Source organism: Hyperolius riggenbachi, chromosome 12 (assembly GCF_040937935.1).
Source record: "Hyperolius riggenbachi isolate aHypRig1 chromosome 12, aHypRig1.pri, whole genome shotgun sequence".
Taxonomy (NCBI): Eukaryota; Metazoa; Chordata; class Amphibia; order Anura; family Hyperoliidae; genus Hyperolius; species Hyperolius riggenbachi.
This window is the reverse complement of record NC_090657.1, coordinates 213,582,273-213,605,131: the sequence shown is the minus strand read 5'-3', so window position 1 is coordinate 213,605,131 and position 22,859 is coordinate 213,582,273. Positions and strand designations below refer to the sequence as shown.

At 45.7% G+C, this 22,859-nt stretch overlaps 1 protein-coding gene across 7 annotated transcripts in view; it reads right to left on the bottom strand.

The window, feature by feature from the left end:
• BAHCC1 (BAH domain and coiled-coil containing 1) overlaps positions 1–22,859 on the bottom strand; it is a 270,267-nt gene that overhangs the window by 26,657 nt on the left and 220,751 nt on the right. For all 7 annotated transcript variants that reach the window (XM_068263185.1, XM_068263183.1, XM_068263189.1 and 4 more), the window contains 7 exons: positions 19,710–19,897; positions 17,897–18,033; positions 15,631–15,741; positions 3,521–3,635; positions 2,507–2,756; positions 2,041–2,232; positions 616–848 (listed from right to left, as the gene is read on the bottom strand). In XM_068263185.1, coding sequence (XP_068119286.1) covers positions 616–848; positions 2,041–2,232; positions 2,507–2,756; positions 3,521–3,635; positions 15,631–15,741; positions 17,897–18,033; positions 19,710–19,897 — 1,226 coding nt within the window. The remainder of the gene's footprint in view (positions 1–615; positions 849–2,040; positions 2,233–2,506; positions 2,757–3,520; positions 3,636–15,630; positions 15,742–17,896; positions 18,034–19,709; positions 19,898–22,859) is intronic.

Here is a 22,859-nt window from a genome sequence, read left to right as displayed (position 1 = left end):
TGCGCTTGTCCTGACTAGGAGCCAGGGTTGGGGGACTGTACTTTGGTTGACAGAGGAACAATGGAAGAGACCCAGAGGGACCTCAAAAAACATCCCAGTTGAAGTGTATTTTATGTACAGTATACGCATTAAATTATCTCTGCCACACTGGCCAATAAAGACGGCTTTGGGCAAGAACCTTAATGTTTGTACTTGAGTTCCCCAGGGTGGTGTAAAGGTCTAACATGGTGATTTGTGCAGTGATCTAAAAATTTGCAAATTTTAGTTCTTGGCATCTAATGAAAATGGTTTCTAAAACCAATAGGTTTTCAGCTCCCATTCCAGCAATAAAGGCTTATTACTGTGGCCAGAAATACTCTTCAAAGGTTCAACACCATCTCCTCTAATGCCGATGGATCCAAATCCAGACGTTAGATACATTTTTGTGCAGGGAGGGACTCTCCTACATTGTGTACAAAAAAGCTTTGAGGATTATTTTGGCCCTCTGAAAGCACCATAGTTTGTGGCAGAGGCCTCAGTTTGTTCATAGGCCACATGATGTTCATTTCAAGCACCTAGACACAAGCCCACAACCCACTGGCCACATTCTGCAACACCAAATTATGACTCACTGACCTGGAGGTTTTTACACTTTTTGTCCTTCTTCAGGACCTGGTTGTTTGGGGTGCAGAAAAGACCCTTGCTGGGGGTTAACGTCCGGTTGTCAGGTGGCAATTTACGCTTTAAATTTCCCTCCAGTTTCCCCTTGTGGTTTAGCGATTTCTTTTTCAGTGTTTTGTCAGCTTCCATCTTGGCAGAGCGCTTGCGGATCTTGACTTCGTTCTCTGGACTGGTGATGCCACATGACCCTGTCGGGGAGAAAGAGAAGAACGAAAAGTCAGATATCGGCGGTTTCAATTAATAGTAGTTCATGTACTTATTCTGAAACCACTTTAACAGGAGAACCTCATTCCTGATAAATTGTGTTCAACCTGTTTTACGTGAATATAGAACCCCGACAGGAGTGTGAAAGATCTTGGAGGTGCCATAAACGTTCTAGAAGTCTCAGACTTATATTTTAACATAAAGCCAGTATTTCTCATCAAGTTGTCTATTTTGTCTTGAGGAAGGAATCCTAAATGCACACGGAACCTTGGGTGTATCATGGCGGTTATGGGTTAAACCACATCAAACTGGTCTACCTAAAGAGCTGGCTATTTGTTCTATTGCCTAAGCCGCACCAGATATTCCAGAATGTCCTAGGGAGGTGTTATCAATGTTCAAGGAGATAGTAATCGTTTCACCTTGATGCAAAGGAGGTGTAAATTTTATGCAGCCTGGATCTGTGCCAATCAAAATCTGCTATATCATTTGATTGGTCCAACACCAAGCTGCAGAATATTGCATAAAATTAACCTAAAATTTACATCAACTCAAGATCATCCGCATCTAATTGACCCTCAGTAGTAGTAGTTAGGAACATCAGCTGATGGTCTTTTGATGTTTAGATTACAATATAAAGTTTTAACTTGGTTTTGGGGAGTTTTACAGCAGCGAGACCTTCAGTCTATACATTTTCACCTAAAATTACATTAGGATTGCCATATTTCACAGAACGGGCTACACTTCCTTTGCCTTGAATCTCTGATGGACACCAGGTTAGGAAACAAAGGACTTGGATGCAAAGCAATTTGATTTGGCTGTTGTGGAAAGACTTAGCTATAGCTTGAAATTAGAAACAAAATTCTTAAAAGTGAAAAAAATCAGAAACTCTATCCATCTACAGAATTTCTGATAGAAATTATTTAGAGTAAGGATGTTGAACTCCAGTCCGAAAGGCCCAAGGTCCTTACACATTTCTGGCACAGCTCAAATTAATGGATGGGAGTGGATCAGGAAAGGTGTGGTTCATCCAGTGGAGCACATTTCTCCATATCTAAGTCCATCCTCGCAATACTGGCATGGAAATGGCCCTCAAGGACTGGAGGTCCACAAATCCAAGATTTAGAAAAACAAGGGAAGAAGGAGGATATGGTCCCGATGTCCCTAAAGACACCTTACCGAGCAATCCTTGACGCTCAATCTTCTTTTTGGCTTTCTGGTTGGCTTCCATCTTCACCACGGCTGAGGCTGAAGGACCCACCAGGGAGGAGTTACCAGGAGTGCTAAGAGACAGGCTGGACTCATGGCTGGACAGGCTGGGGAGATCCTGCTCCCCTTCATCACTGTCAGAGTCCTCGTCGTGGTCTTCATCTGCGTGGAGATAAGATAACATGAAACAACCGCAGACAGGCAATGGATACAGCAATCTAAAAATTTGCAGAAAAAAGCAAATATCAGTTAGACAGGAACTAGCGTCGGCTAATCAGGTTTGGGAGTAACCAATCGGTTTGCTGGCAGCTGGTTTGAAGCATGTAGTATGTTAAGTTATGGAGCAACCCACTAGGTGCACTATGAAGTTCTACAAAAGGGTAATTGTGGAGGATGGAGGGGATGGGTGAGCTGATCACCATTACAAGTTACTGACCTGCTTCAGCGGCTCCTTCCGAACAGATTCCCATCCTCTGCCTGTCCTGACTCTTCCGGTCCACTCCTTCCTTGGACCCTTTGTGACGTGGTAGTTTCCTCTGCATCTTGCTGGTAGGAAGGGACTCTTTACGAAGGAAAGCGCTGCTGCCTGAACCCAGAGCCTTGGTCTTCAACTGAGAAACCTTCCGCACCATTTTCGACACCAGCTTGTTCTGAGGGTAAGCCATCTTTTTACAATGCACCTTAACCTGGGGGATGAGCAAGGTGTTTTCAGATCATTTTATGGTCAGCTCCTACAAATGGCGCAGAAATAATTACACAGGACCGACTGCACAGATCGATGTACTACATTAATTTAGAAATGACTTAATCCACCAGTCTATTTTCCATACTAATATAGATAATCCATAAAAACCATCACTGACTATTCTAAAAGTGAACCCGAGGTGAAAATAAACGAATGAGCTAAATAAAATGTATTTATCCTCCCACTCCTAAAAATTACTTTTTTAGATATCACACGGTTTACAAAGTAGAATGTTTTATTATCTCTGCTCAATGGCAGCCTAACAATTGTCCCAGAGCTAAAATACATGACCTATTGACCTTTTTCTATCTCTCCTCTGCCCTCAGAAGCTGTATTCTACTAGGAACACTCTTATGGCTTCAATGGTCTCATCAGTGAGGTTTACCATTTTCCCAACAAGGTACCGACAAGACAGAAGCTGTCACTTGCATGCCTGAAAATGAACCCTTTCAGGCACCAAAATAAAACAAGTAAAACAGCCTAGTTATTAATGTTTTGCACTGTACATACACATGTATGTCTATCTCATGTTACATGTTACCTTGGGCTCACTTTAAATATGCAACTGAACTTTTGCCCACATTTTGCTAATTTTATATCTAAACATTCTAAACATTTTCAACCCTTTCTTACGGTGACTGTGGTCCACATGGCTCTAAACGTGCAACCACCACAATGCCAAAATCCCAGGATTGGGAAACTCACCGCCTTGTGGTCGGCGTCGCTGTAACTCTCCTCCGATGTTTTACTCTTTTTCTTCTTCGTCTCACCGTCATTCGCCAGCTCGGAACACAGGAGACTCAAACTTCTATTCAGAGACCTGGGTGCAAGGTAAACACTTGTTTATTCAGAGACCTGGGTGCAAGGTAAACACTTGTATAAAAAAAAAATAAAAAAAATCCCAAATTCCAATCGCATGAATGCAAGTGCAAAACAAAAATATTTTACCAGTAAAAAAAAAAAAAAAAAAAAAAAAAGCATGAATATCAGTATAGCCTTGGACTTATACAAATATATTATACCCAACCAATACAGTACAAGTGCAGTAATAAAATAGTATAAAAAAATGTTACTTCACCAGATCTTAAAAAAAAAAAATCAGAATGGATAACCTCAATCTGGTTAATGATCACTATTTTTTTTATTTTTTTTAATTGGGATAAACAAAAACAAAATTTACACTGAAACTATACCAAGTCATGTTTCTGATTATACCAAATAGCACAAACTTCCTCTAAGTAGAAACAGAAACACGTGTTTTAAGTTTTAGGAGGGGTGGTGGGTGGATGGGGAAGACAAAGGATGATAAAGTCCAAAAAATATTCCCGAACCAATTTCATTGTACTGTGGAGTGTAAATTTAAGAGACAAATGGCCTCAATTCACTCACCTCATGCTGGCGATAATAAGGCAAGAGAAAACTTGCTACCACTAGAGAGTTCTCTCATCTCTTCATTCCTTAAGTTACCTCCTCTGTAGTTATTTTCACACACAGTTAATTAACAGCCTGTCTTTAACTTTAGAATTCTGGAGTTATTTTAAGAATTGAAGAGTTAACTTTAGGTTTGCCTGAGGTAAAATGTTTCCTGAACACTACATGCCTCATCACCATGGTGATAACTCTAGATCGTTATTAAAGACAGGAGATAAGCTTAGTGAATTGAGGCTAAAGACAAATTTGAAAAAAATTGTACAAAAAGAAAATGTACAAAGAATAATGAAAAGGTGACAAAAAAAGGAGTATAAAAACACAAACATATGAAATAAAAAGCAAAGAATAATCTTAAGGTGACAACAGAAAGGCAAAAGATCAAAGAAAAATCTGACAAAAATAAATGAATGGGCAAAAATTATTCAAAAACAGAAAGTGGAGAAAAAAAAATAAAAAAAAATAAAAACTTGGCATCATTATGAAAAGGAAGGAAGTGATTGAATGATGGGTCCAGCTGTAGGCTGCTCTTGCCAGAACATGTGACGTGTGATACATCGCCGCATGGCTTCCTGCCTATCCGTGTTCTGAACGCGAGGACGGCTGGCGTTCCCACGAGCAGGTACACGCTGGCAGAGCCGGCATGACTCCTGGGCACGGAGGGCTGGAACGAGGCGCTCTCTGTGCGACGCGTCTCCAGCCAGGGAGAGGATTCCCCCACCTCCCCCTGCCCGCTGCTAACTTCACCTCCGCGTGCCAAACTCCAGCGAACAGGGAGGGGCGCGGGGGATCCCCCATCACAGCAACCTCTGCAGACATCCCCAGATAATTTATTCCAGCGCATTCAGGCAGCAAGACCCTTCTGTAAACAGGCCTCGGCAGGCTCAACTGTCACATCCTATGAGGCTCAGCTGTGGCTCCAAATACCGCCCAATTATTTGGATGAATATAGAATCTGCATCCGTCTAGGCCTGAATGATGAGAAAATGTAATCTCATAGTTCCAAATCACATCTCTTTTCAACGCCATTCTTATATCAGAATAGGATTAACAGACACATGAGAGGGATATGGAGGCTGCCATATTTATTTCCTGTTAAACAATACCAGTTGCCTGGCAGCCATGCTGATCTCTTTGGCTGCAGTAGTGTGTCAGACATCACACACCTGAAACAAGCATGCAGCAAATCCAGACAAACATCAGCACGCTTGTTCGGGGGCTATGGCTAAGAGAGGCAGAGGATCAACAGGACAGCCAGGCAACTGGTATTGTTTAAAAGGAAAAAATAAAACAGGTGTTCTTTGAATCTGCGTTTCCCAACACATGACACTTTAGTATTGAAATGACCATCAGCAGGTTTCTGATTGTACAGCCTGGACTGAATATCATAGGAAATCTTCACGCTAGTCAGAAGCTGGACATATGATGTGGCAAGTGTAGCACTCTGTGATTGGCAGTAGCAATCGAAGTAGCACCCGCACAATCTCCATCACAAGTCTGATTAAAAAGCGATTAACCTTCCCTGGCTTTCAATTTCCCAGGATTTCTGTTTAAAAAGTTATCCAATTAATTTTCTTAACATTCCTGTAACTTTCCAAAATGTGTCAAGCAAGGGTCTAGTATACAGTGCAGGAGAGTATTGACATGTATGCACTTCAATTCTGTTCACAGCAGGTTTTGTATTGACGTGTAGAACCGTCAATACCGCTAGGGAGGTTAAAGATGCGGCTCTACTAGGTTTGTCATGCGGACACCACTCCTCCCCCTACCTACATCTCGATTGTACTGTAAAGTGCTCTGTCCAATCACGCTTTTAGTCCAACGGTGGCCATACATCTAGGGATGATGGGCAGGCTCCACCAATAGACAAATCTCTCTCTGATTAATCTGATTGGGAGGGGGGGGGGGGGGGGGGGGCAACGCCGGGGGTTTCGGCGAGTTCAACGCTTGTCCCAATATCGCTCGCCGTTACTACCGAGCACACAATCGAGCAAGTCAGTCCCACATGCATAGAACAGCATGCCTGACCAATTCATGCGACCAATATTGGCCCACAATTGGTGGCATACTTGATCAGGCATGCGCTTTGGCAGTACTGATTTTCATTAAATTCGATTATAATAATCAAATCAGACGGTTGATTGGCCGCCATGTAGCCTGATGTACGGCCACCTTTAAACTGATCGTAAGTTTAACCGCTGGGCTTGCAACGACAATACAACTAGCCGTTTTAAACTGATTTAAGTCTCACAAATCAATAGACCGTCTGTACGGCCACCTTTACCAAACTTATGCCAGGTACACACCATGCAATTTCCCGTCAGACAGGTCGAATCGATCATTTCCGACAGGTCCGATCTTATTTCCGATAGTTTTTCTGATCAATTTTCCTATCACTTCTATACAAAATTTCGAAGAAAAATTTCTCGGGAATCAGCCCTGATCCCCCTGGGTGACAGCGCTGGGCCTGCCTGTACAGACGTGTGTCAGCAGTGTAACTGACAACGATTTCTGTTGCGATGCGGGAAAGGGGGAGGGCTCAGGTGGCGGAGAGACGACGACAAAGTGTCGCATGCGTGACATCACACGGTGGGCAGGGGAGCAGCGTCAAAGCAATGGTCTGCCGCTGGTCTCTGTACACACGCCTATCGGCTGAGGCCTTTGGGTATCGGCTGCTTTGGCAGAGTTTAGTCAGGCGTGTGGTGTGAAGCTTTAGACAGTGCGCTCCTGTGAGGACAGCCAGTGTTATGGCTATGTACTTAGTAAAGTGCCTTAATCTTGGCCTGGTTTGGATGGTCAGTGACATGGCTATGTACTTAGTAAAGTGCTTTTATCTTGCCCTAGTTTTGATAAATCTACCCAGCGCCCTCAGTGCGCAAATGAACCAAAGGCTCTTGTGTGGAGCACAGACAACCCTCGCACCATTTGGGTATCGCGCTGCCCAGGCGGCTCTTTAGAAACGGCGATCAATGGTTTATAAAGAGCGGCAAATGCTTGAAGCGCCGACCATGCAACATTCGGGTCCAGACTGTAAAGTCGGGGCTACCGAAAAAGGGAAAAAATATAAGAAGGTAGAAGGGAGGTCAGGCTGACCGCAGGGATCTCTCTGCAGACCGCGCTCCTCGCTGAGAGGATTTCATGCGGCCTTTTAAATCTGCAGCAGAAAGCATCTCCCGCAGGCCAGATCCATCAAAGCCTTTCAAATCCTCTCTGGAATCACAGCTGGAGCAATTTAACTCTTCCAGAGCAGCCTGGCAGGCCCCGTCCCCCCAGCCTCATGAAATATTCAGGGCCGTCCGCACTCTGCCGGTTCCGTTACCTTGCACTCACTTCGCCGCACTTTATGGCAGGCCTTGTAAAGTGCTGCACGCATTAATGGTGGGACATTAATAAATTACGGGGGCATAAATAATGCAGGGAGGGCTCCCAAAGGGCTCCACACACGCCCCTCTGTAAGAAAATAGAGGAAGGGGGGGAGAAAATTGGAGGCCGGAACGTCGGCCTTTGTTCTTGCCATGATGGCATGTTAATAGAAGTTTTATGAATCGGGATGAAAGGCTTCTGTGGTTCCATCACCTTATTTTCCATCTCCGATGCGTCACACTGTGCCGAAATTCACCAAACAGCAGGGAGGTATGGATGGGAGAATGTGAGGAGGGGGGGTTGCTAGGCAACTATCGGTGCGCTTGGCCTAGTAACATATAGGCCGCAACGAGCCCAGACAGGAAAGAGCAATGGTCTTATCGTAAAGGGCCAATGAGGGAGACCATGAATAAGAGGACCACTAGGACTGGGAGTGGCAACTGGCATCTATCTTGTCAAGATGACATGGCCGACAGAGGTAAGGGGGGGGATGCATTGTGGGGGTTAGTCCACACATCTTTCAAACCTATGAATTTAAAGAAACATCAATACCACAAACTTGAGACACCTTGTTGTTCGAGATAGGCCATCCCTAAACACCAATGAAATAAACCGAAATAACGCTACCATAAGCCACTTCCCTTTGTCCTAAGACCAAATTGCACTCCTACTAGGTACCCTATGCTGGGAATACACGGGTCGATTAGCCGCCGGATCGACCCCAGCCGCGTCCCCGCGGATCGATTGCCACTTGTCCCCGCCGGCGCTTCTCTATCAGCGCTAGATTCCCTGCCATTGTCCACCGGCGGGAATCGAGCGGGCGCGGGTCGAGCAGCGTGATCGGACCAGCTGAATATTATCAGCTGGCCGATACACGGTACAGAAACGTACCGTGTATCCCCAGCATAAAACACACTGCCTTTATATATTATCGTATACTACCCCTCCTCTTGTTTCCCCCCCATTCCCTTTAGATTGTAAGCTCGCAAGGGCAGGGCTCTCTCCCCCTTTTTTGTCTGGGAAATCATTATACATTTTATTCATCATGTTACTTTTATTACTGTCATTACCACTTCTGTATTACGTATTCTGTATGCTGTATCATTTTTTGTATTTTGTCACTAATTATGTATCTTGTACATTGGGGTACATAATACAGACAATGGTGTGCACTAGGTTGGTTTCTTACTTTGTACAGCGCCACGGAATATGTTGGCGCTTTATAAATCAATAATAATAATAATACTACTGAAACATGCACAGATTATTCACGAACTGACGGGAACAAAGAAAGTGGTGACACCCCAATCAGATTGTCATTTTAGATGGGATTGGTAGGGATATTGGTCATGTGATCTCTGCCATAAAGTGTTGGGGGTGCTGATGCAAGGCAGACTCAACCAATCACTGGCTCAGTCTGGACAGATAGAATGCATGATCAATGTCGTGAACTCTGGCCATGTCAACTTTGCTAGAGACTTTAATAAAAGCCGAGTATTGTATCTTTATACATTGCATATACTGCCCTATGGAGAGGGGAGGAGAGGCAGCATGTACTGTCCTATGGAGTGGCAGGAGGCTGCATGTACTGTCCTATGGAGAGGCAGGAGGCTGCATGTACTGTCCTATGGAGAGAAGATGAGAGGCAGGAGGCTGCATGTACTGTCCTATGGAGAGGGGAGGGAGAGGCAGGAGGCTGCATGTACTGTCCTATGGAGAGGGGAGGAGAGGCAGGAGGCTGCATGTACTGTCCTATGGAGAGGGGAGGAGAGGCAGCATGTACTGTCCTATGGAGAGGGGAGGAGAGGCAGGAGGCTGCATGTACTGTCCTATGGAGGGGGGGGGGGGGGGGGGGGGACAGGAGGCTGCATGTACTGTCCTATGGAGAGGGGAGGAGAGGCAGGAGGCTGCATGTACTGTCCTATGGAGAGGGGAGGAGAGGCAGCAGGCTGCATGTACTGTCCTGTGGAGAGGGGAGGAGATGCAGGAGGCTGCATGTACTGTCCTATGGAGAGGAGATGAGAGGCAGGAGGCTGCATGTACTGTCCTATGGAGAGGGGAGGAGAGGCAGGAGGCTGCATGTACTGTCCTATGGAGAGGGGAGGCAGGAGGCTGCATGTACTGTCCTATGGAGAGGGGAGGAGAGGCAGGAAGCTGCATATACTGCCCTATGGAGAGGGGAGGAGAGGCAGCATGTACTGTCCTATGGAGAGGGGAGGAGAGGCAGGAGGCTGCATGTACTGTCCTATGGAGAGGAGATGAGAGGCAGGAGGCTGCATGTACTGTCCTATGGAGAGGGGAGGAGAGGCAGCAGGCTGCATGTACTGTCCTATGGAGAGGCAGGAGGCTGCATGTACTGTCCTATGGAGAGGGGAGGAGAGGCAGCAGGCTGCATGTACTGTCCTATGGAGAGGGGAGGAGAGGCAGCAGGCTGCATGTACTGTCTTATGGAGAGGGGAGGAGAGGCAGGAGGCTGCATGTACTGTCCTATGGAGAGGGGAGGAGAGGCAGGAGGCTGCATGTACTGTCCTATGGAGAGGGGAGGAGAGGCAGGAGGCTGCATGTACTGTCCTATGGAGAGGGGAGGAGAGGCAGGAGGCTGCATGTACTGTCCTATGGAGAGGGGAGGAGAGGCAGGAGGCTGCACGCACTGTCCTATGGAGAGGAGATGAGAGGCAGGAGGCTGCATGTACTGTCCTATGGAGAGGAGAGGCAGCAGGCTGCATGTACTGTCCTATGAAGAGGGGAGGCAGGGGGCTGCATGTTTACCACATCAGCATGCAATATGTACAGCGAGTCTCGTGTCACATGATCCTTACTGTCTCTTGACATGCACTCCACCCTGGACAAAATTGTTCCAGCATACAACCTTCAAGAACTAACAAGTGGCTGGTTAGCTTGGTAAAAGCCCTGCAACAGCATTTTAGTGAGAGTGGCCCCCGTACTCTGACGATTTGAAATCATGGTATAAAGCCCATTTTGGGGAAAACTTCACAAACTGGCCACACCTACTTTCGCACCTGCGCATTTTCCACTGCTGACTACTCTGGAATGCGACAAGCAATGCTGCGGTCCCCGCGTTGCCGATCGGAGCAGGAAACCCTTGGAGACAAAACGTGCCCCTTCCTCCCAGCAACACCGCCATGCCAAATGCAGCATCTTTTGTTGAATATTCCCTTTTTTTTTCTCCTCCCCTCCAACAGAGAAGCGTTCGCTAATGTTTTCTGACATAAAGCCAAGGCGTTTATTCTTTTTTTTTCCCTCCACTCTCTCTCTCCCTCTGTCTTAATTGAGGGAGCCATTTAGTGGAGATTTAACTATTATTACCAAATCATAGTGCTTGATGCATGGCCCGCGCTCTCCAATCGTGTTTGGACTAGCTCGGAGGATTTATGCAAATGACTCTGCTGGGAAAGGCAATTTGTAGCAGAGAAGGACAATTATACGGTGCCCGCGAGTGAGAGAATAGCTGCACCAGGCGGTTAATGGGTAATAGCAATGCGCTGGAACCAGCCTGCAGCACCATAATGTGACCGGAGGCAGCTTACCAGGCCCAAGCAGGGGCGGCGATGCCACTTCTGGCGGGCTGAACGCCCGTCACCCCAGACTCCGCCAGAGGAACACCACGAGGACCCCACAAATGCAAAACCAAGGTTCCCCGGAGGTCTTTCTTGGAGGTAGAAGCAGGAGCCTAACTACACATCATGGGGCCAGCAAAACTTTTATGAGGCTCCCTTAAAGGATACCCGAACTGAAATGTGACATAATGAGCTAGACATGTTTATGTGTAGTGCCTAGCACACAAATAACTATGCTGTGTTCCTTTTTTTCTTTCTCTGCCTGAAAGAGTTAAATATAAGGTATGCAAGTGGCTGACTCAGTCCTGACTCAGACAGGAAGTGACTACAGTGTGACCCTCACTGATAAGAAATTCCAACTATAAAACACTTTCCTAGTAGAAAATGGCTTCTGAGAGCAAGAAAGAGGTAAAAAAGGGGAATTTCTTATCAGTGAGGGTCACACTGTAGTCACTTCCTGTCTGAGTCAGGACTGAGTCAGCCACTTACATACCTGATATTTAACTCTTTCAGGCAGAGAAAAGAAAAAAAGGAACACAGCATAGTTATCTGTGTGCTAGGCACTGTACATACACATGTCTATCTCATACTGTCACATGTCACTACTTCGGGTATCCTTTAATGTTTACATCCCTTCTCTTGCCTCCCCTTGGTGATCCTCACAGCCTGAGGGCCCATCTCACAAGGGTCATAAAACAAGTGTGGCCCTCAGGATCGTCACACCCATAACATGCATTGACCCCTAAACACCTGATGTAATAGTTGGGGCCCTCCCACACCTCTGCGGTCGCAAGGGCTGCTTCTCCCTAGTTACGCCCATGGGCAGAAGGAGAACGTGACCAGAGTATGGGGGTGGGGCTCCATCTGGTGGTGTAGGTTACACACAATATTTGGATATCGGAGTGGAAGATAAGGCCATCACCACTATACAACCCTACTGGGAATATTAGAGTCCATTCAGGAGGGCCTTCTAGGGCTATGGCGACTCTAGCTGCTGTCCGGTGAAACATTTATGATTGGTCTTCTTTAGGGTCTACATCAGGACCTGAGTTGGCCACACATTATAGGGTCTCTTGGTAGAAGTTGATTTGCAATGTGATCTAGCTGAGCACAAGCGGGTCTACTCATAACACACATATCCTTGGTCATAAAGAAGCTCTCCATAAGTTGTCTCCTCCATACATTTCTTAACTAGTTTCCAGATAACATCCCATCTGAACTTCCAATCCTCACATGGAACCCTCCTTCTCCACTATTTGGCCACCTCTCACATCCAGGAAGTCTCACAAGCTCCACCAATCTTTTGGAACTCTCTTCAACACCTCGTCTAACATGTTCCGAGCCTTGAAAACTTCAAACACACACCCTTCGGCAAAGCATATAACCTGACCTATTCCCATGTCAGTGAGACGTCCACATCTGGACCCGATGTCAAGACTCACTGCCTCATCTGCTCGACGCCTTATCACCTTAGCTAGTGCCTCCACCCTACTCCCCTCTAGGTCAGGGCTGTCCAAGTCCAGTCCTCAAGGGCAGTGGTCCTCACCAATGTTTGGCACAAATGTATTGATGGGACAGAATCAGGAAAGATATGGCTCATCAAGTTGAAGACATTTCTCAATTTCTCAGTCTATCCTAAACCCTGGCATGAATATGGCCCTCAAGGACTGAAGTCGGACAGAACTGCTCTTGGTTGTAAGCTCACAGAGCCAGGGGACCTCCCCTTAGCAATTCTCTGTGGTACGTATTTTGCACTTGTGCTGTGGAGCATCTGAATGTACAGTGCGAAAAGTATGTACAGTATGTATGTATTGTATGTATGTACACCACTTTAGTCTATATTCAGCGCCATGGGAGAGGATGGCACCATACAAATAATGAACTTTGTTCTATAAGCAATAACTGTGTAGAGTTTCCGGTCCCTGTCCTAGGTTGTGTAAAAGGTCAATGAATGCATATGAAACAGTTTAAGGACACCTGAGGTGAGAGGGAAATGGAGGCTGCTAGATTTACTTCTTGATCAAATCTGAACAGAGAGGGATTGATTGCTTGCCCACACACTGCAGACTAATCTCCGATTGATTTCTGCATGAAATCTATTGGAAATTGTCCTAGCACCGCCTCCTGCCACCTCCCCTTTTAATGTGCACCCCTCCTCCCCCGGGACCCTGTTGAAGGCTCATCTGTCTCGGTGGCATGACTCCCAGAGGTTTTGACTTAGACAGTACTTATGCCAGAAGATCAACAGGGCTACCAGGCTACTGGCATTGTTTACAAGGAAATAAATATGTCAGCCTCCGTATCCCTCTCACCCTCAGGTGTCCTTAAACTGTGTTTCATATGCATTTATTGACCTTTAAACAGGGGCGTAACAATAGACCCTGAAAGGGATGCTGCTGCAGAAGGCCCCGTAGGGGGAGAAGTCTGCTTTTCCTGCCCTGAGAGACTGACAACTAAGGGCACACAGAGAAAAAAAAGCTTTCTGCTCTCTGCACAATTGTTCTAATGACTGCATCTGCTCAGCCACTGATAATGAATCATACACAGTTTTGTAGACAGTCCCTATTCAGTGTGCAGCTGGGTTTTGTGTACAGAACCCTGCCCCCAGCCCCTCTACCCCTCTCCATGTGCTGGGTACTGTGTAATGATGCTGGAGGAGTCTGCAGAGCCAGCTCTGCTCCATCAGAGGTGGACAGAGTGAGTATAATAAGCGGAGGTTGGGAGCACTCATCTGCTGGTTTTCTGTGTGTGTTTTCTGCACACCAGGTTTGTCTGTATGTGTGAATACATGTACATTTTATCATAGAAGCTAATGTAATTCATAGAGAAAACGCTCCCAGTGCTTCACTGCTGTCTGTTTTTATCTGCAAGGGGAAAACTCAGTTTACCTGTGCAGAAAGCAAGGGGTGGGGGGCATCCAAAGTTCTGCATGGGGGCCCAGTGATTTCTGGTTACGCCCCTGGCCTTTAACACAACCTAAGACAGTGACACGGAACTCTCTGCACAGTTATTGGTTGTGGAACAGAGTTCATTTGTAAGGCGCCATACTCTCCCATGGCGCTGAATATAGACAAAAGTGGTGACCATACATACATAGTTCTCACACTGTACATTCAGATCCTCCCCAGTACAAGTGCAAAATACTGACAGCAGAGAAATGCACACATGCACTTGGGAACAGGTGAGCCAGGGGGTGGTCGGTCGTCCAGAAATCAGACGCCGTTAACCCAACACACACCCGATTGAGCCCTTGCTACAGAGATTTTCCAGCTTGCTGGATAAATCGCTAACTAATGTACTGTGGGTGGCCAACCGGTTATGAACTGCACTACCCCAAAATGAGGAGCGGCCCCAGCAACCTACTTGCAAGTCTTGAATAAATTGGAATTTTACCCACCTGTAGTGACTCCAGTTTTTGGTTGGGTTTGCTGGATAAATCATTTCAAATGATTTTGGCAATAAAAATCAATCAAACTGACCGATCGAGTGGCCATGTTGCGGCATCGTTCTAATCGAATTGGCTAGATAGAGATGCCAAAAATGGAGCCATGTATGGGCAACCTTACACCAATTACTGGTATTTTTAGTCGGAAACCATTGTTCAAAGGAAATCTGAAGCAAATGATATAATGAATTGTATGTGTAGTACGGATAATGAATACAACATTATAAGGAAAGAAAAGTCTCGTTATATAGCTTTTTTTTTTATCATTGTCATAGTTGCAGTTTATAAACAACACTGTATTTTAAGCTATAAAACAGAGCAGAGCTAATGACCCTTTGGACTTTCCTGCAGTAAAACTTTATTTTGAGCTGTCTCTCACTGTTTCAGTGCTTCAGAAAACAGGACTGCATTTGACTCAGTGAGTGGAATAGCTCATAGAACCTACGGTAGGTACGTTTTTTTAACTTTTCCTGTACTAGAGAATAATAGGAGACTCTTGTTTGCTGCTAATGCTCTATGTCTTAGCTGTACACATGCAATTCATTATCTCAATTTTATTTTTACTTCAGGTTTGCTTTAATCCACGTCAGATTTGATTTACATATTGCTCTTCTGAAACACAACCCTGCCATGGACGGAGGACGGAGTTGGTGGGGTTACCGGATCGTGTCAAGAACATAGCAAGCAGGTGCATCATGGGAGATATTTATTTGTCAAAATACAAAGCAAAGCCACAACAACATGCTATAAAAATAAAAAATTAGAAAGCAAGAAAAATAGTAAACATGGCTGATGATGAAAGAGAAAGCATAATGCGGACTGCTTATTGGCCCCCCGGGGCCGGGGGAGATGAGAACATACATCCATGCAATATTTACATTAGAGTCCGCAGAGAGAGCGTCTCTCAGCAATCCCCCATCCTGATGTTGCTTAGCGCAGGAGGTTTTCCTGCTACCATAAAACAATAACTGCAGACAAGCACTAGGAAGAGCGCGACTCACTTGGGTTTCTTGCTGTCGTACGGCCGGTGTGAGGAGGGGGCCCGGGAGTGCGGCCGCTTCCTGGGCCTGCCTGGTCCTCGCCGGACAGGACTTCTCGAGCTCTCCTCCTTGCTGCAGATGGAAGAGAGAAGTCCATATCACTCACACAGCTAAAGCATTGCAGTAAAGGCAGCCGTACATTGATCAATTCTCCATCAAGCGATTACAGTGGAGTTGAACTCTTGCACAGGACAGAAGGAAAACCTACAGAAATGTACCCTGTATGTATTTAGAGTTAAGCCTGTCTAATTCCTCCTCATCTGTTTCTAATAAAAAGTGCAATTTGATCTCTTAGCTGTGTCAGCTGGCAGCCACAGCAGAGCAGCTAATTTGTAAACACAGGATGTTAAAGAGGAGCTATCAGCCATACTATCTCAGAAAAAAACCACATATATAAGTAGATGAATACTTGCTCTACTTAAAGAGACTCTGAAGTCTCTTAAAAATCTTTTTTTTTTATCCCAAAATATTGTTTAACATATTAGCCCTAACTAAAGCGCTGCATCCCCGCCGCTGTACACTATCTAAATCCCCCCTAACGCGCCCTCCCTCTCCCCTGCAAAATCCATGACTTTCTTGGTCATGGATTTTGCTGCCGTGAGCTTCCGTGTGAGGCGGGGCTAAGAGCTGCAGCCCTGCCTCACCCGTGTCTGTCAGCGGCAGATCTCCGCCTCTCCCCCGCCCCTCTCAGTGAAGGAAGACTGAGAGGGGCGGGGAGAGGCGGGGATCCGGGCTGACAGACACGCTGAGAGGCAGAGCTGCGGCTCATAGCTTTGCCTCTCACGGAAGTGCTGCCCGGATTTCTCCCCGGCGAGTTAGGGGGGGATTTAGATAGTGTACAGCGGCGGGGATGCGGCGGTTTAGTTAGGGCTAATATGTTAAACAATATTTTGGGATAAAAAAAAGGATTTTTAAGAGACTTCAGAGTCTCTTTAAATAACATATGTATTGCACTGTCCACATTTTGATTTTAGTGATTTTTTTTTACAGTAAAAAGAAGATCCTTAGCATTTCCAATTTTAAGTGTGGCTATGTGGCGATCAGATAGAATGATTGAATTGAATGGTCGATTGTACACGAAAATCAAGTAACATACGGGCACTGTAATGCCTAGTACACACCAAGCAATTTACTGGCAGATAGATGGGTTGAATCCATTTCTTCTGACAGGTCCATTCTGACTTCCAATCGTTTTCCTGATCGATTTTCCATTCACTTCTATACAAAATTGATCAGAAAAACTTTTGGTAATCAGATCGGACCTGTCGGAAAAGATCAATTCTACCAGTCTGAAGGGAAATTGCATGGCTGTACCAGACGTAAGTCTCATGAGGGGGTGAGTTACAAAGACAGCTGCAAAGAAAGTTGGAGATACTGAAAGGAACCAATGAGAAGGTTTATCATCATAGCTAAAATCGTATTGGTTGGATTAGGGCCGCTCTAGTTCACTTTGACTTTGCCCCATTTTCTGCATGTCGGTTCCAGTGAGCTCAAAAAGTTGGTGTAATTACACTGAAGTCAGCCTAAAACTGGGTCCCGATCAATAATGCACTATGTCTACATTATTTATTTTACTGCATTTTTAAAATACTGGCATGCCAGCCCCGTATGTACAGCAGAAGCTGCTCTTCAAGGAATGCTCTCAAAAGCTCCAAATCTATTTCTAAAGGGAGCGCACGACCTGCATCAGAACACAATTTTAGCAAGCAATGTATGTCAAACTCTAACCATTCACCAAAAAGGGATGAGGCGCAATAGGCTAGATGCTAGAGCCACATGACTATACGTGCCCATTAATGGTGCAATCGATCAGATTTTTAAGATCAAATTTCACAGAAAACCAGGCAGTATGTGGAGAAAATCGTACGTCTGTCGTAATATCGAACACTATTACCACCACACACCTGGCCGACCACGTTGGATTGAGATTTGCCAGAATGCTCAATCAATAACACTCGACCGATTTAAGCCCAAAAAAGTATAGATTGGGCATGCTTAGTCTGGCCCCAATTTTAATCCAATTCAATAAAAAAAAATCCAATCAGATGGTCGGTCGGGCTGCAAAATTGCCAGATGTCCACCCTCCTAAATAGTTTGTAGAGGCCATATCAACCAATCAGACGGCTCTATCTGTGCTCCAGTAATAGGTTTGCGCACAGCCTGGAGGTCTCGCTGGATGGCTGCATGCGACGGGCAGATTATTGCGCATCCATATTTATAGACTTACTCGTGGTCGTGTCTCCTCTGCAGCTTGGCCAGCTCCCTCTGCTTCTCCTTATACCTCCGCTGGATCTCCGCCAATTTCATCCGCATCTCCACTTCCTGCGTGTCCAGGTGGTCTATGGCGGCCTTTAGTGGACAAACCTGTGCACGGGGCCAAGCAAAACGTAACGGTGTAGTCAACAGCCATGTATCATGCATGTCAAGTATTGCATGTCAAGGAAAAACAAGGACACTGTTATATTAACACTTAGATCAGTGTAGGCGTACTTAAAGGACTTCCGAGGAGAACTAAAAGAAAAAAAAAATACATTTTTTACTCACCTGGGGCTTCTTTCAGCCCCGAGCTGCAGTCTCAGTCACTTGCCGCAGCTCCGGTCCTCCTCAGTGTCCCCGCTGGCCGCCCACAATGGTGACTCGCCTGTGAGGTCGGCTCTTCTGCTTCTGTGATAAAGGATATCCGAGTGCACCTGCACTTGTGCCCGCCCACGGCATCTGGCGCATACAGTGCCTGTGCACTACTACCACGCAGGCACAGTACGTGTAGATGACGTGGCTGCTGAGTCAACATCATTGCTGGTGGCCAGTGGGGACACTGAGGACTACCAAAGCTGCAGGACTGAGACTGCTGCTCGTCAGAGCACCTGATATGCATGATTGTTCAGGGTCTGTGGCTAAACGTATTAGAGGCAGAGGATCAGCAGGACAGCCAGACAACGTACATTGTTTTCCATATTTATTTCACTTTAGTCTCCATATCACTCACCTTGGATTTCCTTAAAATGTGGTTAAACTCTTTAAACGGAAGGTCCAGATAAATTAAAAATAAACCCATTTACCTCTGGCTTTCTCCAGCCCCTGGCAGCTGTACTGTGCCCTCGCCGCAGCTTCGGTGGCTCCCGGTCCCCTCCGGTGCAGATACCGACCTTGCCAGGTCGGCATTTCCTGCGCGCCAGCGTGCGGCACCGAAGTCACCGCAGAACTACTGCGCCTAAGCAGTACAGTCCGGATGATGTCAGTGCGACTCAGAGCCGCTCACACAGGCGCAGAGGGCATCTTGCTCCAGAGGGGACCCTGGGCCACCGATGGGGAGCGGAGCTGCGACGAGGGCACAGGACGGCTGGCAGGGGCTGGAGGAAGCCCCAGGTAATTCGATTTAGTTTTTAATGCTCCTTGGAGTGTCCTTTAAAGTGAGGCTCTGCCTCTGATACATAATGCCAGCATTTTAGACTTTAGCCCTGCTTTAAGTGGCTGGAATGTCCCCCCTCCCATGGTTTAGGTCCCTTTTCCACTGGCCACATTTCATTACCATTTTCGGATCGCGCGCAATTTGCTGTGCGCGCAGGCACGTCGATTAACGAGTGATTGCGCTGCCCTTTTTTCCCGCTGGTGTGAACCCATTTTCTACGTAACACAAATTCTCTGCATGCAGCACTTTCCCTGCGCTTGCACTTTACACGAGTCTGTGGCAGAACAAGGAAATCACAGAGCTATGTGGTTTTCTAACGATTTACCAGTTAAACCGTCAAAATGCACAATAATCTTGTTGAAACAACTGCAGAGTAATAAGAAAGAAATTAAGAAATTAGGCCTAGCTACGCTTTGTGCTGAAGAGCTCGTAATCTGCGCAGGGATGATAAGAAGTGCAGACAAAGATTTCACAAATGTGGAGAGGAAAGGTAATATCAGGGCAGCTTGTTTACATCTGTTATGCATAGACCACACAGACGCCTTTTCATTAATGTAATCCGATCTCTGTCCCGAGTGCAATCTTTGTGCTTCCTTTTGAAAACAGCAATGGCACACAATGATGCACTTACCGGCTTGGTTTTTGGCGTCCAGGTGTACGTCCGGTGGGAGAGGCGAACGCGGGGTGTGGCCGCAGGACAGCAGGGTAGGTGACACGTTGTCCTAGCGCCTTCAAGGCTGTCCGCCTCCGCCAGAGACCAGGCCGCCGCGATGGTAGCGAACACTTGAAGATCAGACGCCAGCAGGTCATCTTCGCTAGCTGGAAATTGATGGGGAGAAAAAAAAAAAAAAAGACAGACCTTTAAAGAGGAACTGTATTGAAAATAACATAATAAATACAAATCCTTATTTTTCCAATATTCATTCATAGATTATTTAGTCAGTGTCCATTGTACAATCTTTCCTCTGCCTGATTTACAATCTTGAAATCTGGTGGTGAAATCTTTAGTTCTGCCAGGTGATCTGTATGGAATGTTTGTTACTGAGAGTTCTATGCACAGAGGGAGATACTGCTTGCTTAGTTGAAGAAGCTGTTATTTCCCACAATGCAACAAGGTTCACAGACAGCAAACGATCAGGACCATGATCATGACATCACACTGTGGGAGGGGTTTCACCACAATATCAGCTATACAGAGTCCCCTGATGATACGTTTGAGAAAAGGAATAGATCTCTCATGGGAAAGGGGGTATCAGCTACTGATTGCGATGAAGTTCAATTATTGGTTATGATTTCTCTTTAAATTAACTTTTGTGCGCAGTTTTGCAATTTTTTGTGCAAGTTTTTTTAAGCAAATTATTGGATTGCAAATTTCTACATGCGTTTTTACATTTAGTTACATAATAATGTAACCAATTAACTGAAAAATCACATACGATCTTTCGCACAAAGACAATTTTTCCGCTTTGCCATTGACGTGCATAAAACAAAATTGCAGTCGAAAAAAAGAGCATATTTGACGTGTGATATTTAAACACAAGGGGGAAAAAAACTTGCAAAATGCAGAAAAAAAAAGCAATGCCATTGAAATACATTAAATGTGCGACAAATGCTATTTTCACTAAAATACTGCTAAGTGAATTCAAATTCGTGTGAACAGCACTTTAAGGGCAACAATTATTGTGCATGTGTATGTGCCTTAAAGAGACAAGACAAGACAAAAGACAATAACATTTATATTGCGCTTTTCTCCTGGCGGACTCAAAGCGCCAGAGCTGCAGCCACTAGGACGCGCTCTATAGGCAGTAGCAGTGTTAGGGAGATTTGCCTAAAGTCTCCTACTGAATAGGTGCTGGCTTACTGAACAGGCAGAGCCGAGATTCGAACCCAGGTCTCCTGTGTCAGAGGCAGAGCCCTTACCAAGAAGAACTCCGGTGAAAATAATGTAATAACAAGAAGTTATAAATCAGGATGATACCATTTATTGGCTAACTAAAAATGAATAAAAAAAAAGAAGTGCTTCATTTTTACAATAACTATGTATAAATGATTTAGTCAGTGTTTGCCCATTGTAAAAGCTTTCCTCTCCCCGATTTACATTCTGACATTTACCACTTGGTGACATTTTTACTGCTGGCAGGTGATGTCAGTGGAAGGAGATTCTGCTTGCTTTTTTTTGGGCAGTTGGAAACAGCTGTTATTTCCCACAATGAAGCGAGGCTCACAGACAGGAAACGGTCAGTACCATGGTCCTGACATCACACTGTGGGAGGGGTTTCACCACAATATCAGCCATACAGACCCCCCTGATGCTCTATTATAGAAAAGGAAAAGATTTCTCATGGGAAAGGGGGTATCAGCTACTGATTGGGATGAAGTTCAATTCTTGGTTACGGTTTCTCTTTAAAGGCAGCTCTCCTTTGGGCAGAGGAAGGAGTACGCTCCCACACAGATGTGTTCCGTCCCCCCGAGATCAGACGGGAATTTGTGAAATATTTTGGGGTACAAAACTCAAAATTCTCATTTTTGTTTTCAAAAAGGAAATCAAAATCACATACTGCATAATTTTTTTTTTTTTACAATACAGTATCCTTTATAAAATAATTATTGTTTGCCCACTGTCAAATATTTCTCTCCCCGATTCACATTCTGAAATGTATCATAGGTGGCAACATCTGTAGTCCTGTCAGGTGATCTCTGCGGAATGTTCATTTACTGAGGGATCTAAAGCCAGTAAAAAAGAGCTCAGGTCTCCCAGCATGCTCTAGGCGGCTTCCGCATAATAAACAGCCTAGGATAAGCCTCAGTTGGAGGGCGTGGCTACAAACCAATATGTAGATATGAAGTGTTCCTGATGTTGAAACCAAATTTAATGTAAAAGTGGGAATCTGGAAAACTGCATTCTGCTATATGTCACTACAGGGCCTCTTTAATCTCGTATACACTGTTTGCTGTATGCAGTGTGGGAGGGAAGCAGAGGTGCAATATTCTGCAAATTCGGCACGCTGGCAGCCTTGCAGTCATTAGAAACCCGCCTCGCCCATCACGCCTCACTCCCATCTCACCCACAGGTGCAGGAAGAGGTGTGAGAGCCCCTCGGGGCAATCATTACCAGCGCGGGCAGCATGGAGGGCCGTGCATGCGCCTCTGAACTGCCGTCTCTCAGACAGGCGATGGTTTATGCGTCCGCACTTCCGTGCATTACCCAGAGGGCGATGGCGAGGGGCCGATCGATGCTAAAAGCTAGTCAGAGCACATTGCCCTGTGTGAAGCGCGGCTTCCGGTGTGACAGCAGAGCGCAGCACATGTGCTCATCCGTCTTCCATCTGACAGCGCGCTTCCGATGGCTCCCAGGACAGACCGGCCTGCAATCTGCAGCTGTGGTCATCACTCGCTCCTATCGACCTGCATGGCTCACATCATGTCACGGCGGGGAACACACCACAGCGCACACACAAGGGCGCCATGCTGGGAGGGCGGGGCTTATTGCTGGTTAGAGGACCCTTCGCGATGCGTTTGTCGATCTGCCTTCTAGAGGAATAATATTTATCATTTATAATGTTTATCAGTCCCAATTTGTGCATTAAAAAAGAAAAATGTTTAATACATTATTGCATTTTTTTAAGGTAACAAAAAGCCTGAATATTACAGGGGGAGTGTTTAAAGTGTAACTGTCGGGCATTAAATCAAAAATCTATTTTTTCTTTTTATCTGGTAAACAAGTAATAAGGATGCTAACCAGGAAATCCAAAACTTAAAATCATTATTACTTTTCTTGTCG